Source organism: Epinephelus fuscoguttatus, linkage group LG5 (assembly GCF_011397635.1).
Source record: "Epinephelus fuscoguttatus linkage group LG5, E.fuscoguttatus.final_Chr_v1".
Lineage (NCBI taxonomy): Eukaryota > Metazoa > Chordata > Actinopteri > Perciformes > Serranidae > Epinephelus > Epinephelus fuscoguttatus.
Window position 1 is genome coordinate 4623141 of NC_064756.1, and position 17894 is coordinate 4641034.

Below are 17894 nucleotides of genomic sequence, written 5' to 3' on the forward strand. Positions count from 1 at the left end.
CACTTTTGTTGTGGACAGACTGTCGCACTTTTGTTGTGCGACAGACTCGACATCATCATGTAGCTCTTCAAATGTTCTCTTTAGCTCATTTTTCATATTTGTATCCAAGTACCATAGTTGTAACACGTTTAGCTGCCTGACAGCGAGTGACTCCACTGTAGAAGATGGTTGCATGTTTCCTATACCGTTCAATTGCTTTGTCAAGTTGTAGTCTGACAGTCCCTTGGTTAAAGTCCATCCACTGTAGCTTAGGCGATGTAGCTACGAGCCAATACAGTTAGGAAATGTTTTGGGCTGCAGGACGGAGCTTCCCAAAACATCAGTAAATGTTGTCTTCTTTGTGGCTTAGAAAAACTACACTGCAAAAAAGAAAAGCACGTAGCGCCCTCTAGCGTCCCCACTCAGTCATCTACAGCCAGGATTACTTAGCATTACTTAGATTACAGCATTACTTTTTGGTTTAAGTAACTGAGTTACTAACTGAGTTACTTTTTAATGAAGTAACTAGTAACGGTAACTAGTTACTGTTTTTCAGTAACTAGCACAACACTGGTAGTCACATATAGACTACATCATAAAAGGATGCCGGTGATCAGCTCAGATAGGTCATACCATACTGCGTGTTATCATGTTCAGTTTGTTCCCATTAAAACACTGTGGGCAACATCTGCAGCGTTCCCCGTTCTGCTTTTACGTCATAAGGCTGCCTGAAAGCAGCAGGGATAAGGAGCTGACCTCCGGTCTGTTCTTTCCTCATCCCAGTGATCGGCACATCTGGGTGATGTTAGTATATTTGGATGTGTTTCCATTCACATCCCCTATAACCAGTGCTTTTGAGCCGGAACGTACTGGAACGCATACCAGGATCTTTTCAGAAAAGGCCCTGTTGCGTTCCGGAACTAATCTGCATGGGTCTAGAACTTTTCACATCTAAAAAATACATACAGTATTGGCTGATGTCACTAGTGTTGCAGGGTGGAGTCCTGCCGGTTGTGGGTTGAACGGGGGTCACAGACAGGAATACGGCGGTCAAATAGCCTACGGCGGCTCCACGGCACAAGATAACGACTTACCGGCAACAGAGAAGTCCGACTCCAGGTCCAGTAGCGTAATTTCCTTTTTCGTTGACGTCATGACTGCCCAGTAGTACCTGGACAGCTGAGCCGTGGCAGCACACAGGTATGTGACGTGTCAGAGGAGAAACGAGCCGTTCACATTTCTCTCTTTGTGGCAGGTAACGGCCCACAAACCTCACCGCACTTTAGGGACTGTTCTTTACTTATGGAGGGACTGTTCTTTACTTGTCGGGGGAGGAGGGTGGCTGGTTGATTTTTATTTCATTTATTTATTTTATTTTGATCCCCCCTATGTTAATCACTTATTGATGCTGTTTTTGAAGTATGAATAAGTCAATAAGTAATTTATTCCATTGAAATATCATTGATGTATTATAGAAAAGTGATTTATCTTTTCATAAATGACAAAAGGCACATCTGCCTCATTTTTGCTGTGGTATCGTGATACTACTCAGAACCATGATACTTTCACTGGTATCGTACTGTGGGTCCCAATATTGGTACCTTGACAACACTAGATGTCACAACCATTTCATTTGGAGTGTTCCTCTACTTCTAATTTTACAAATTAAGCACTGCCTATAACTGCAGAGCAACGCCGTCACACAGTCCTGTTCTTATGCATTACTCTCTTTGTGGTGCTGCTGTAGCTGACCGGCACACCAGAGACCGGCAGATGCGTCTTCCAGTTCCAGTGTATTAATTTGTGCTTGCCATAGTGACTTAATCGCACACCATTCTGTTAGTTGTGCTAACCGTAATATTTGTTTATTGTGTTTCATATCATAGGCCCACACATCCTCTGCCTGACCCTCCCTGTGTCCAAGGCTATTCACTTATTTTAAATAGTCTAGGCTATTTAATTGTTCTTTATCTTTGTTTTTTGTTGTTGGGTTTTTTTTTTTCCCAAAGTTGTAACCACTGTGTGAACACATGAATGTTTCAGACCTGCAGCACTGGATTTGAAATGAACTGTAATAAACTGGAGCTTCTGTGAAACAACACGAGCCTCATCCATTTAACATCAACATCAGTTCCTCTGAGGTCATTTTGGTGAAAGTAGTGTCATAAGTAACTTATTACTCTACACAGAGAGTAATATTGTAAAGTAACTTATTACTTTCAAATGAAGGCAACTAGTAATATGTAATAAATTATAGTTTGAAAGTCACTGAGGCGTACAAACACATGGCAGTAATTCTAGTTATATTCTTAAAATATTTTTCATTGCCATAACCAGCATGTGTTATATGTGATATTATAATGTTCTGTTCCACTAATCTGCAAAAAAATGTTTGCAGATATTTGACACATTATGACAGAGCCTGCTTTTGATGTCTCAGTGGAGCGGGTAAAACATGTCTGTGTTTAAATCAAGACCAAACACATCAGGCCTTTATTAGCAGCAGTAGAAGAAGTGGCAGTTTGATCAACAGATTTAAAAGCTGCTTCAATCAATATTGTTTTATTAACAATTAATAAAATGGCTATTTGTAATGTGAGAGGAGTCGCTGGTGGTAATGAACCCAGAGAGAATTATTCTGCATGTTGGATCTTTACTATGTGGTTTACTTTTACTGCTCTCATCAGGCTTGTTTCCAGCCGCGGCAGGCAGCGGAAAATCTGCGATAAACCCACTGAGCAGTACCTGCCCAGCACTGAATGGCAGACAGATAAAGTTAGCGACTAGCTGGTGAATAGTGAAGGACTTACAGTAGCAGCTGAAGAGCCAGATATTTCCCAGAGGAGTTGGCATAGATAAAAAAAAAAAAGAGACATGTCCAGAAACAGGACTCCAAATGAATGCTAATGTTTGTCTGTCTGCTGGATGGGTAGATAAGCCGCTGTTTGCTAACACGTTCGCCATGTCAGCTCGATAAGGTGATAATGTGTCATGTTTACAGCTCGCTGTGCTGCCCCCAAGTGTAAAAATCAATGTAAGGAGATTTTACCCATCAAGTTCAGCACAGGCTGTTTCTTTGTGTTAGTGAATGAAGACGTCTTGTTAAACAGTCACAAAGTAACTGCTGTTGGCGCCTTTTAGATTATGATTCAATTCAATTCACTTTTATATATTATAAAGCCCGGTACCACAAATCACAGTTTGCCTCTGAGGGCTTTACAACATACGACATTCCTCTGTCCTTGGATGCTCATGGCAGATTAAAAAAACACCCCTGAACAGCCCTTTAACGGGAGAAGAATGGCGGCAAATAGGACACTAAGAATGACTTTCACCTGGAGGGAAGGAGGAGTGTTTTAATGCAGCGTGACAGACTTAAATTAGTCATCTGAAATTCACATACACAAGCATGTCTTCCACCCTAACTTTTACCTCTCCTGTTCTCCTCTCAGGCCCACCTTCCGTTACTTCACCTGGCATACGTGCGTGTTGGGCATCGTGGGTTGTGCCGTCATGATGTTCCTGATCAACGCCATCTACGCCTCGGCCAGCATCGCCTTCATGCTGCTGCTGCTTCTGCTGATTCACTACCTCAGTCCCACCTCCAGCTGGGGCTACATCAGCCAGGCTCTCATTTTCCACCAGGTCTGACACACACACACACACACACACACACACAGTCACACACTCTCAATACTGCCTTGTCATTACGAGAGCAACTAAAATCTCATCCCCATAGCTTTACAAGAGCCTGTACCTCTGCCAAGCAATCGTTCTATCCGGTTTATGGAGACACACACACACACACACACACACACACACACACACACACACGGACTGATCTCTGCTGCCTCTCCCTCAGCCAAGCACTTTGCATTTAGCAGACAAACACACTCACACATACACACAACACTGCCTTGTCATTCCTACAGCAGCTATCTATCACATTTATATCAGGTCTACCAGACACACACACATACACATCAGCATCTTTCCCCTCAGCAAAGCTCTCTACATTTATTACACACACACACACACACACACACACACACACACACATACTCACAAACATACACACTCACAGAGCTTTACATCATCCAGCTCTCCATGTCCTCTATCTGGCGTGCCTGTTGCTCTCAAGGAGAGGGGCCACCGTTGCCAGGAGGGCCTGTTGCCGACGGGAATCATTGCCAAAGCTGCGGGCAGGGGTTATGGGCAGGGAGAGTGAGGGTGGCTGGGTCTGCCAGCAGCTTGTCAGGAGGCAGAACATTATTACAACCACTTAACTTATTGAGCTTTTCCTCCTCGTCCTCCGTTCCCTCCTTCCCCTTTTCTGTTCTCTTTATCTCCTCCTCCTTCTCTCAGCCCAAGACAGCAGCCGGGAGCAGGGGCGGGTATGAGGGTGGCCAACTCATGCCAACCTGTCAGACTAAGAAGGCGACATGTATTCGGTTTAGTAGGCTAGTATCATGGATGGATTACTTAACAGGCCTACCAGGTGCAGGCACTGGGCCCCTGTTAACATTTGTTAAAAAGTCAATCAAAAGAAAAAAGAGACAAAACAAGCACAAAGAGACTCACATTAAGAATAAAATGACCACAAATACAAACAAAACAACCTTGAAGAGACAGAAACAGAGCACAAAGAGATGCATGTTGGCTACAGAGGCACCTCAAACAACCACAAGAGATGCAATAAGAGAAAAAGGGACACAAACAGACAACAAATGCAAAACTACAAAGACACACAGAACAACCTCAAATACACCCAGATGAAGTAGACCATGAAGAGAAAAAATAAGAATACAAAGAGACACAAAACAACCACAAGATGTAAAATGACCACAGAGACATAAAATACCAGAAAGAGACACAAAAAAACCACGAGAAGCAAAATGACCAGAGACACAAAACAACCACAAAGAGATGCAAAACAACCACAAAGAGACACAAAACGACCACAAAGAGATGCAAAACAACCACAAAGAGATGCAAAACAACCACAAAGAGACACAGAATGACCACAAAGAGATGCAAAACAACCACAAAGAGACACAGAACGACCACAAAGAGACACAAAACAATCACAAAGAGATGCAAAACGACCACAAAGAGACACAAAACAACTACAAAGAGACGCAAAACAATCACAAAGAGACACAAAACAACCACAAAGAGACACAGAACGACCACAAAGAGATTCAAAACGACCACAGAGACACAAAACAACCACAAAGAGATTCAAAACGACCACAGAGACACAAAACAACCACAAAGAGACACAAAACAACCACAAAGAGCCGCAAAACAACCACAAAGAGGCACAAAACAACCACAAAGAGATTCAAAACGACCACAAAAAGACACAAAACAACCACAAAGAGACACAAAACAACCACAAAGAGACGCAAAACAACTACAAAGAGACACAAAAGAACCACAAAGAGACATAAAACAACCACAAAGAGACACAAAACAACCGCAGAGACATAAAACAACCACAGAGACATAAAACAACCACAACGAGACACAAAACAACCACAAAGAGACACAAAACGACCACAGAGACACAAAACAACTACAAAGAGACACAAAACAACCACAAAAAGACACAAAACAACCACAAGGAGACATAAAACGACCACAAAATTGTTTTGCTTTATGTCTCTTTCAGTCTGGCTTTCCTGCTCCTATGCAGGAGGGTTGGGGGCCTCTTACTGTTCCCAGGGGCCCATTGTGTCATCATCTCTCTGAGGCTGTTGGTTACTCAGAGTTCCAAATAGCAGCTATTTATTGATATTACTTCATATTGGAATATTTAAAGCTGTTCTTTTGACATTTATTAATCACTCTAACTAAACACTGTAACTATTTATAATGTTGCTGTAGTTACTGCCAATGTGCAAATGTGCCTCCTGTCTTTAAAACTGTGCCCCAGAGTGACCCCCCCCCCCCCTCGAAAGTTTCCAAACCGGCCCCTGGCAGAGAGCCCAGTCTGATTTATACGATTACACTAATAGGCCCAGGAGGAAGGACCAAGTGTGTGCACGTACATATCTCATACATGGACTCGTCTTCCATTCCTGCACCCTTCAGCAGGAGCCAATGTGGCAGGGCGCCAACTGGGTGACATTGAAGCAGGGATAGGAGACAACAGCCTGCAACAAAAAACACAGCGGGAGATAACAGGCAGCTGACAACAGTGTTTAGGAGAGAAAGAGAACCAAGAAAAAGACAAACAGAGGCAAGAGACGCTGATGGTATCACGGGACGGGAAGATAGAGGCAGAATATAAGCAGGAAGAGGGGATGAGTGATTGAGAAACTAAGTGATGGATGAGACTGAAGCGACAGAGAAATGATGATAGCCTGATGGATGACAAGACAGGGGGAAATGGAGAGATAAAGAGAGACAGATGATTAGATGAGTGGAGGCAGTTGGACTTCGCCTCTGGGGCCTCGTCTATTTTTTTTTTGTTTTTACGGCAATTACCGGACGGGAGCATGAAAACAGTTATGGTGATTATGATGGTAATAATGTTGGAAACGGTTGCATCTTCATCGTTGATTGATGGCTGTATAGACACACACAGCTTCAGGACCTTGAGCTAAACTTGTACTGCTAAGGCAGTCATCATCGGCCCAATTTCTCTGCCTCTTTTCAGGCTAAATCCCCAAGTGGAGCTGCAACACAAGAGGAGTGTCGTTCTTTCATTTCTCCTACAATTTCATATCATTACCTCAAGTCTATTAAACACACCCTCAGAGTGTTTCCAATTGAAAGTCATTTTAAAGTATTTTTAGTCATTCTCAAAGGATGTGCTTCCATTTAAGGGGTGTTTCTTGCTGCCAAAAAAAAAGGCCTGCTGCTTTAATTGGCCTGTACTTTAGACTCCACTTCCTCCGTCCATCTGCTCTAAATGTGATGTGATTGGTTGACTGCAGTAAGGTTCCCTTTCTTCACATCACATCCCCCCGTGTCCACGTCAGAGACTTTCTCCCCCACTTTCCTGTAACAATAAAACAGTGTTACTCACTCTTCTAAACAACCCTTGATTGATATAGCAATGAAAAGACACGATTAACTAGGGCTGTCCCCCAGCAGTCGACTAAACGTTAGTCAAACAGAGAGGTCATTAGTTGGCAAGATTTCAATGTGAAACTCTATCAGGAGCTGCGCCTTGTCAGAATAAATCCAAAACTATATGACTGGACCATGTGTGATTTGAAGGGACAGACACAGGAAGTGTCCACGCTCAGCAGTCAACAGGAGTCAGGTTACAAACCAGTCATGGCCGACACATCTTTCCCTTCTTCTGTAAATATTCAGTCTGATAAATATGGAAAAGTTGATCATGTTCGTGCAGGGCTACCCAGAGCTTTACATCTCTCCCACGCACGATAGGCCTACACACTTATATACAGCTCCTGGAAGAAGATCAGGAGTTCAGGTAAACAGGCTATGATACGGTGCTTGTTCAGGACGCTTAGCAACCTTAGACGCAGCCTGCCGTCACATTCTTGAAAGCTGGCACAAAAAAGGCACAAGAGTAGCACCCAGTGCCCAACGTTGCATTCTCCAGGCAGTCAAAGATACAGCATGTGCACAGCCCTGAATTTCCAGGGCTGGTACCTGCGGTTATTCCACAGGCTAGTTAATAACATGTCGGGCAGGAAATCCAAAGTGTGGGATCATTTTGAGAAGGTGAAGGACGAACCCAAGGTGATATGTAAACTCATCTTCATTGGTCGACTACAAACATGACGTATCATGTGAAACATGGAAGTAGCTGCATGCCCATTAGCCCACAGCGTCATTAACAGGCGGCTCGCTCAGTGTGTGACGTGCACTTGGAGATAAAATATAGGCCTATATTAATGAAGGTTCATTAGTACGGTGGAGCATAGGTCATTCATGAACTTCCTCCAGGATGTGCTTGTTTCCTTGAGTTCTGCCTCGACAGACCTTCTCCAGCTGTTTCTTCCTGGCTTTCTTTTCCCCCGTGGGTTCCAGGTTAAGGCCTGTCTGGTCGTGTTGGAGGATGGTTTACTGAAGGTGTGCCCGATCCAGCCCCATTTCCTGCATTTCTTGCTGTGTGGTTTGCCAGAGCTCTTCGTTTGCGATGGTGTTAGGCCAGTAAATTCCCAGGATGTGTCGTAAGCATCTGTTAATGAATGTTTGGAGCTTGTTTGATGATGCTTTTATAGTTCTCCACGTTTCTGCCCCATATAGTAAGACTGATTTAACAATGGAGTTGAAGATGTAGAGTTTAGTTTTTGTTTTTGGAGATGTGGTTTGTGTTCCATACTGGCTTCAGTATTAAAAAGGCTGCATGTCTTTGTCACTGCCTCCATCCTTCCCGACAGCACTTCCCAAGTATGTATATGTGTCCACCTCTTCTAGTGCCTCTCCATCCAGTTTTATGGCATCATCTATTTTGTGGTTTATGGTCATCACCTTGGTTTTTGTTTTGTTAAAGGGAAATTTCAGTTTATTTCAACCTGTCTCCTATCGTCCTAAATTTGTTTCAAGTGACTAGTGACATAAAAATAATAGTTAGCATGTTAGCCGTTAGCCTAGATACAGACCTGTTAAAACGTAAGTGAACAGGCAACCTTCAAGTGCAAAGTTAGTCCACTAAACAAGCTTTTTTTCCCACAAAGACCGCCTCATATCGTTAGGATAAATGTCAGAGAACATATAGAAAACCACATGTAATCGTGTTGTCTTACCTTACCGGTGTGCAGCAATGTTTGTTTACCATGTAGCTCTGCTTTCCAAAGCGCAGGTCTGACGCTACTATGCGCCCCGGCTGTATCTAGGCTAACGGCTAACATGCTAACTATTATTTCTATGCCACTAGTCACTTGAAACAAATTTAGGACGATAGGAGACAGATTGAAATAAACCGAAACTTCCCTTTAATGTGAAGTCCTGTGGTGGCTGCAAGTGTGTGACAGGAGGACTATGTCGTCGGTGGAGTCCAGATCTTCTAATTGGACTGGTCAACTAGTGGACCGCAATGATGACTATTGGGCGACTAGGAATATTCTTGGTCGGGGCAGCCCTAGAATTACCCCAGAATCCAACAGTGTAGCAGCAACATTAACATGGCGGACATGTTGTCACTGAGCAAACGGTCATTAATTCCAATGAGAGTATAAATGAAGTGTTAATCATTCCTGGTGGACTGTAGGTTTAGATCTAACGTTTGGTTCCACTTGGTTACATTTCGTCAATGGTACCTTGATGCCAGCTCATCGACACACTCTCAGAATCCTAATGGTGCTTGTGCTGTAGTGTGTATTGTGATACAAAGTGATGCACACTTGAATTTAAGTGTACACTCCAGCAATCACAGAGGGGTCCATTTTTACCAATAAGAGTGTGATTGACACTTAAGTGCACACTGATATATGTACTCAAACAGCCTATATACACATAATGCGGTCCCTGCTGCAGGCTCACATCCTAATAGGATGTTGATTAGAGTTGTAATTTGTTTCTGTATAAGAGAAGTCCGTGCAGTTACAGCACAACAGCGCATTCATACAGATGAGATTTAGGCACACACACGCAGGATACTCAGAGTGTGTGACTTGAAGACGAGATGGACAGCAGGGCCGCGGGGTGCCGAGGTGGGTCCTGCCTCCATTTCAGCTCTGTTCTGCTCCGTGCGTTTTATTGTTCATGAATCCAGCTTTTCATTTGTAAGAGGACGATTGTGCCATTTCTTCTCCGATAACTCTGACTCTGCAACTCATTAGCTTGACTGAATTTCTTGGCAGCTTGTTCAGGTTATTGAAATCATTCTCATCCAGTCCACACCTCTGACGCTGCCAGATCTGTCTGGTGGGAGCTTTGGGGGATTTGTTTTGTGCGTTTGTCTTTAATCCCACAGAAATCAGGGAATAGAAATCTGGGCATGATAAATCATTTCAATGATGTGACGCTGTACAGTGGAATGAAATGAGGAAAAACAGATGCAAACGGAAAAATTAAAACCAGATGCAAATACACACATAAGATTAGCAACACTTAGCTGAGAAGGATCTCGCTGAATATGAAAATACTGTCTCTATGAAGGTCAAAAGTTCATGCTGGAAACAACAATTGAGGAAATGATCTCAACACAAGGCCCATTTAGCGGAGCTTTGGATTGTATCACATCATCAGCAGATTAAAGTCGTAGAATTGTATTGTAGATTTTCAAATTTCCAGTTTTCCGAGCATTTGAAGGCCTTAAAATGAACGTCCTTCTGCTGGTGAAGGCCATGTGGTGAAATTGTTTTGTCTCTAACATGTCTGCCAGCTTTGAGGTCCAGAGACAGACGTTTGTGAATGTGTGTCCTGCTGGAAAATTTCATTGTAGAATTGTCAGGACACTGTGATATCCCTACAGTGTTTCAGTATTTTATTATTACCATCATTGTGTTTGAATGAATTCCATATGACGCACCTTTTTTCACTCTGTCTCTCTTGAACTTGACGGGTAGAGACAATGGCCATTTACCACATGAGCCTTTTCCACTGTCACTTTTGGCCACACTGAGTCAAGCCATGTCGCATCGATTTGCTTTTCCATCATCAGTTAGATGCACCGAGCTGCGCCTCAGATGGGCTTTTTCTGGAGTAAAAGCTGTCCGACTCTCCTCACCTCTGTCTGCAGGAGACCAGAGAGAAAGACGTTTTTAAAAGTCTGTGTGTGTTCAGCTCTCAGTACGTCTGTAGCTTCTAACGGAATCTCTGTGGTTTGGAGTTTAGTTTCTCTCCTGCGTCCTGTTTTTACTGCAGATATCTGCTTTATTTTACTGTTTCATGTTCACTATCAGCCGTATTAGAAGTTGTGTGAAGTTGCTGCTTGAAAACTCAACATTTGCTTATTTTGCTGCTTCACAATAAACGTGTATACTTATCAAAATAATGGGAGAATGGACTTTTATTGTGAAGAATCTACAGGAAATTAAATGTGTTCATCACTGAATTAGCGGAACTTTGTGAGTGGCTTTTCTTCAATAAAGACAAGTCTAATAATACAGCAGGGAGGAAGAGTGAAAACAGAAACAGCCACAGTGAGATGTTGATGAAGAGCTGCAGACACCATGCTCTTACTGCACCTCTGCAAACAGCTCACCTCCAACAGGTAAACTTCTTTTACCTGCCCTGCTGTGTGATGGAAAAACACATGCAGCAAAATCTGTGGACACAGTACTCATTCTTTGACACAATAACAAACAGAATCGAGCAAAAGGTAAAGGAAGATGTTTATTTTCTCAGTAGGGTCCTTTCTACAATGTTGTCAGACACTTACGACAACAGTCTGAACATGTCAGTGGCAAACCCAAGCACTTTTAGTAGACGTAAACTGATAGTGCCAAATGCTGTGACTGGTTACATTTCAGCTGCCGGCTGCAGCACTCTCGCTCTACACTGGACCACTTTCAAAAACAATTGTCTCCATTAGTCAAGTAGACACAAAAACACAGGAAAATAGAGTCCAGGTTGAAACTACTTCAGTTACCCCTTAAATAAGAATAAGGTTAGGGGTAAGATACTGAATCAAAGTGTCCAGTAACACCCCTCATCCCAATTCTCTTGTCTTCTATAGGTGCGTAAGTACCTGCTGATGCTGGACGTGAGGAAGGACCATGTCAAGTTCTGGAGGCCTCAGGTCCTGCTGATGGTTTCCAACCCTCGCAGCAGTGTGGGCCTCATCACATTCATTAATGACATCAAGAAGAGCGGCCTCTACGTGCTGGGACACGTCCAACTCGGAGATCTCAGTAAGGACACTAACACACTGTCACGTATCTGACTGTGTTCAGCTGCCAAAACAACCAGACTGAGACCTTCTTGAAGAGGTGGTCTCAGTCTGGTTCCAAAGGAACTCTGGTGCGGTTGGTTTGTGGTGAGAAGGTGTTGCGACCTGGATGTGAAGCAACTGCAGTCACATGACACATTGTTTGGGTTAAACATGAGCATGTTACAGTCCTGGAGGATTATTAATGTGCACCTCCTCCTGTACTGCCTTAATATGCACATTCAGCACATCCAATGCATCAAAACATTGTTTTCTAGTTGGAGCCGCGTTTGCCTCGTTTTCAAACTGTATGCTTTGACTAAAATGAACAATGACAGCAATATAGTCCACGATGAGCAGCGCTAAAATCAACCTGCGTAGTTGTCCCTCCATTGTGACATTAGAAAGTGTCACATTTATCTTGCAAGTGTACTCTTCTTCAACGTTTGCTTTACTTCCTGGATTTTTCCCACATGGAAATTCTGACCAATCAAGAGCAGCTTTCTCACACAAGGCATTTGATCTGGTCCTCTTGTAAATGCTGCCGTGAGAACACCAACCAACTCTAGGCAATTATACAACTTTGGAACAACATGAGTCCCTGATTCAGACCAGAGGAGACCACTCTAGGGCTGACAGCGCTCTTACTCTGAAACACTCTTACAAATCACTTCTTTCTCGTGGGAACGATCAAGAAACCAAACTGTATATTTCCAAAGTTGTTGTGCATGACAACATCAGCAGCAATTGAAAGTTTACTTCTGCACCATTTCTCATGTAATCCGGCACAGTGTGACAGGCTGACTATTAATTATGGGCAAAACAAATCAGGGATGGTGATGGGATATATTTTTTGGATAATTTAACATTATTATCATATTAAGACTCGGCAATGACAAAACTAAAAACTTGTTTTTTTTTACTGTCAACTTCAAGATTATTGCTGAATGTTAATAGCAGTTTGTTGTACGAGTCTTTACGACAGACAGTAGCATTATCGCCACTTTACTTAAGTGTTTGTATTCAAGAGCGCTTCAGACTAACTGAGGTCTTTTCAAAACATGTAAGTATATGAATTAGCAGAACGCCTCATGTTTCACAGTGAACGTTGCATCATTTAATGGACCTCTTTAGCATGCTAGACCTTTCTCCATGACATCGGCTCATCTGCTGCTGTTTTATTTTCAAGGCAAGTAATGGTGCACACAATGCTCCCGATGCGTCTCCTTTTCTTCTCTGCAGAGGCGCACACTTACAGAGTTTAAAGGAGCATGGTCATTGATTGTTTTCTTTGTCTTCTGAGGATTTTGTTGCGGTGGGGCGGAAGGTTATGTGTTGATGGGAGACTCGGGCAGACCCTGAATGGAGTCTTCAGAATCCAAATCCTCTGAGTGTTTCACAGTAGAAAAAAAAACAGATGTGTTCATTAGCTGCTGAAGAGCCCTTCTCTCATTTTGAGTACTGCTGAGGCACTTGTTCTTGAGAAATATGAGGGAGTTATTCATTCACATAATTATATTGAAGAGGAGTTTGTTGTTGAGGGCTCCCAGCTACTCCAACACTGCCCTTCTAATGTATTTTAAGTCCGTCTGTTTATTCTCTCACTTGTCTAGCAGCTGTTTGCATTACAGCAGAATACAAAGAGGACTTATCCATAGGAACAACAGTGTTAAGAGTCTGGAGAAATCCTAACAAAGCTTGAACCACCATAGGAATTGTCTATGGAGCCCGCAGATGTGGCCTCTGGATTGCTCTCTACATACATATTGATGGGTTTTTTTGGATGATTGATCACCTGCCTGCCTGTTTGTGCTGCCCTGTATTTTTCTCTCTGTCTCACATTCTGTCGACGCTGTCGCTTGTGCTTGCATCTTTCTCTCTCCTCGCCCCCCCATCATCACAGCATCATGTCTTCTCTCCCTCTCACGCTGTGCCTCTAATTCCAGCTCTGTCATACTGACTTCTCTACTCTCTCATTTGACTTGTATATCTATTGTTCGTGGCCATCTCTTTCTTTTACCTCCTCTGAATCCCAACATGCTTCTGATGATGAACTGTCGGCATCTCTCACCTCAAATTATTTTGTTTTCTCCCACCCTCGCAGACACTTTGCCGTCCGACCCTTTGCAGTCCCAGTATGACTCCTGGTTGTCCCTGGTGGACCATCTGAACATCAAAGCTTTTGTCAACTTGACATTGGCTGATTCTGTGCGTCATGGAGTCCAACACCTCCTCTTCATCTCTGGATTAGGTCAGTGTCACCGTCATGACCACAAAATGTCCTGTTGGTTAATACCGACATCAGAAAGCCAACACTCATATCTCAGATTACAACTTTTTATTGTTTTTTTTTTATGTCCAAATGTTGTTACAGACATATGATGAAACAAATGTTTACGTTTACATAAACCAACACAGGAAACAGTATGATGTTTTTTGGTGGGCGGGGCTTAGCTGGAGGCAAATCAATAGAGTGTGCCAGGGCTGACGTCAAAACCCGGAAGTTTAGCATTGCGCTGGAAGAAAAAGTGAATGTGATTTTTGCATTGCGTTTTGGATTATGTCAGAAAATAAGCTCTGATTTCGGCCGCTTTATTTTAAAAACATTTATAATGGGGAAATCGGACTGTTTAAGCTAAATAAGAAGCTGTAATGGCGGACTGCCAGCACTCTCGCCTGTTCGGGGGTGATGACGTTTAATGTCCTCGACAGGGTTTGTAGTCGTATTGAGCAACTTGTTAGCAACCGCCTTTTTTACGACACGTAAAAGCTTCAAAATTCACAAGTAGGGTATTTACTGACGTGTTTTATGTGGTAGAACAAAACCTGAAACTCGCTTAAGCTTTTGTTAACCACAGACCTTATTTGAGGCATTTTACCAAAATCCCATTCAAATAAACGTATTTTTAGACGAGAGAACCGGAAGTGCTAAAAGCGCTAACGGAGTTCCGGGTTTACTGGCACACTCTATTCTCCACAGACATTAGCTAGCACTAACTAGCGAGTTCTCTTGGCTTGTTGACGGGCAGTGGCAGCTGGTATGCGATTAAATTTAAGTTTTGAGCCATGACACCTTCTATTCTACAGCCTAGCCTACAGCCCTGAGGTGGCAAGTCGTGTTTTGGCTCCAATAAAATGACATCACATTATACGGCATTATACGGTTCCGTATATTTCTGAAAATGAGTATTTATCTTTGCGTTTGCACCTATCATTTACACGTAACCGACGTTATTTTCAAAAACAGCTTCCAAAGTGAAAATTTTTAAAAATATCCATTTCTGTGGAGACGTGTAAACAGGATAGACGGAGATTTTGGAAAACGATGATGTTGCAGTAGTTCGCGCATGCCCACTAGGCGCCCGGTAACCACAACAACAATGGCGGATATATGCCAGGTTGTTTACATTGTGTTAGCACTTTTGGGACTACTTACGAGCTTACAAATGAACTTAGCACTGCCGCATCAACATCACTGCTACATCGGCGCACAAAGACGTCTGCTGTGTCCAATATTAGTCAGTGCATAGCAGCTAACTATACTACATGAGGTTAAAATGTAGTTTATCATTGTTTTTATCACTAGTACCAAGAGGAAAACAAATCACTGTGCATACGCAGAACGTTCTTCTATGGTGTTTGACATATGGCGTATCGCCATCTACTGGCCTGGCATGCTAATTGCAGCAGGGATATCGTTTTCAAAACTGATCATGTAAACCCGGAATTTTTTTATACGGGATGAATAAAAATCTGTTTTTATTTGTATCAGTATCCATGTAAACAAGGCCTGAAACACACACCCATTTGTATCAGTGTACAACGTATGACATTAATAACAAACTAAGTCACTGGTACCTCTTACAAACGAAAAACAAAAGGAACTTTCATGGTCAAAGTTTTTCACCTTTGGGATTTACCTTTGTTGTCTTATAAGTATCCTGTCCTCAGTTTTCTGCTTGCAGAAGGTCGTCAATATCTCCATATCCTAAAAAAGTCATAATATAGTTTCAGCTCAGTGGTGCAGTGGTTAGCATTGTCACCTCACAGCATGAGGGTTCCTGTTTCAAACCCCAAAGTGGGGAAGCCCTCCTGTGTGGAGTTTGCATGTTCTCCCTGTGTCACCGTGGGTTTCCTCCAGGTGCTCCAGCTTCCTCCCACAGTCCAAAGACATGCAGGTTAACTGGTGACTCTAAATTGTCCGTAGGTGTGAATGCGAGTGTGTAATGTCCACTTTTAGATCGGCCCTCCATGCCTGCAGTTTAGATGTTGTGGTCACAAGATGCCAGTTGTACTTTAACAAAATTAGACCACTGCTATGACAGTCTTTAATAATGATTTCCTCCAAAGATGGAAGTGAATGAATTGTCAGTGACTGATTTCATTTAGAGAAAATAGAGCTCCTTAACTGTGGGTATTTAAAAAATGTTTCTTTGGAATATTATAGAATATATCCATGTTTCCATCAGCCTGTGTAGATGTGCATCTAGAAGTATCGCATCGGAAAACTGATGGAAACGCCAAAATTCCAAATAAAATCCCCTGATTACACAAACTAAAATACGCTCGCTTTAGCCGGGTTTTGGTTGATTTGAAAAAAAGATGATTGGCAAAACGGGGGATGGAAACATGTTCGAATTAAGTCTGACGTAGCGCACCTCTCTCCATGGTGATATCCACACTCCGGGTCGGGAAGGCGGTAATGCATTTACAAGCTGGTTGCCAACCACCAGAAAACGTAGAAGAAGAAGAATGGAAACACACAGGATTCGTATTTCTTTTAATGCGCATTTCCCAATAATTCAAATCACTTTTGGATGGAAACATAGCTAGTGACACTGTTTCTTCAAAGCACATTAGAACTTCTTCTCTAAATAAGTCAGAAATGTTACCTGTCCCTTTCTTTGCCCACCATTGGAAGCCAGCATCCATCTTACTTGAGAATTAAGCACTGAAAGTATAGTCAAAGCCACCATGCAGAGGATTTTATAGGATTATAGCTTCTTTCAAATTGTTCTTGTTATGACCACTAGGGACACCAAAGTTGCACTTTTTCAAATTCAGCTCATAGTGGTTTTAAATCTTTTAATTGTAATTTTTAATTTTTGTGTTTCTGCATGTTTTCAAGCATGAATTTTACTTTTGCTTCAGTTGATTGTTTTAAAATATTTTCCCTCATTTTTAGTTTCCGTCTGAATGTCTTTATGTCTTGTCCCTGCAGCGCTGTCACTTCAGCTTCCACTTAAACTTCAGTCAGCGCCTGCACTTAAACTGAGACTATTAGCACCTTCATTTTAATTGCTATATCAGTAATTTAACTGCCACTTGAGTTTCTCTCAGTGCGCACACTGAACCCGACACTTCAACTTTGTGCTGTTTCAAGTGCCTCTTCAGTTTCTTTCACTGCTTACACTCATTCAGTGCACATACTTAATCTTTAACACCTTTTCGCACTCTGTCATTTTAAAACAGACCTACTGTGCTTTTTCATATTTTCTCTTTCATAGTGTTGTAGTGAAGGATGTTCATATTAAATGTGGCCAAAGTTTCAAATAATGAGGTGAACATATGTAAAAGAGACACACACCAATGTAACTGGGCTAGAAAGCCACAAACCGTCCACAGGCTGAGATCAGACATATGTGCACAAAAGAGTGCTCTAAGGGCAAAAAATGATGAAGAGTGAGTAAAAACAGCAGCAAACATTTCACGGAACAAATTCAGACACAGACAGATTCCTACCAGGTGTGATGAATCAACCAGCTGCTGCCACTAATTAGATGAGATATGAGTTTGATTGTCCATTATACCGACGCACCCAAGACAAACTTTTTATGGCTCCAGGTAGGCGCAGTTTCACAGCAGCCATAGAAGGCAAAGAAGACTTTGTAACCTATGTAAAGGTAATCCCTGTGTGCAAAAGGTGTCCTGAGGTGTCCCAGAGGATGTCAACAGCTGCCATATAACAGGGACGGTAGAATAGTTATTGCAATTTTATTGTTAATACAGTGCTGCACGTGTATGTTATATTCGCTGTTGTGTTACATGTCATGCTCCTCAAACCTGTATTGCTTCCAGGATGCTGGCATGATGTCTCAAGTCACACACTGGGGCG

The 17894-nt window shown here is 42.5% G+C and overlaps 1 protein-coding gene and 1 long non-coding RNA gene across 2 annotated transcripts in view; both read left to right on the forward strand.

The window, feature by feature from the left end:
* The window catches only part of LOC125889201 (uncharacterized), a 409754-nt gene that overhangs the window by 385116 nt on the left and 6744 nt on the right, over positions 1 to 17894 (forward strand). The gene's annotated exons all lie outside the window — the stretch shown is intronic.
* zgc:153039 (uncharacterized protein LOC767698 homolog) overlaps positions 1 to 17894 on the forward strand; it is a 115025-nt gene that overhangs the window by 90387 nt on the left and 6744 nt on the right. The window contains exons 10-12 of the mRNA XM_049576898.1: positions 3432 to 3624; positions 11588 to 11762; positions 13884 to 14030. Of these exons, the coding sequence (XP_049432855.1) occupies positions 3432 to 3624; positions 11588 to 11762; positions 13884 to 14030 (515 nt within the window). The remainder of the gene's footprint in view (positions 1 to 3431; positions 3625 to 11587; positions 11763 to 13883; positions 14031 to 17894) is intronic.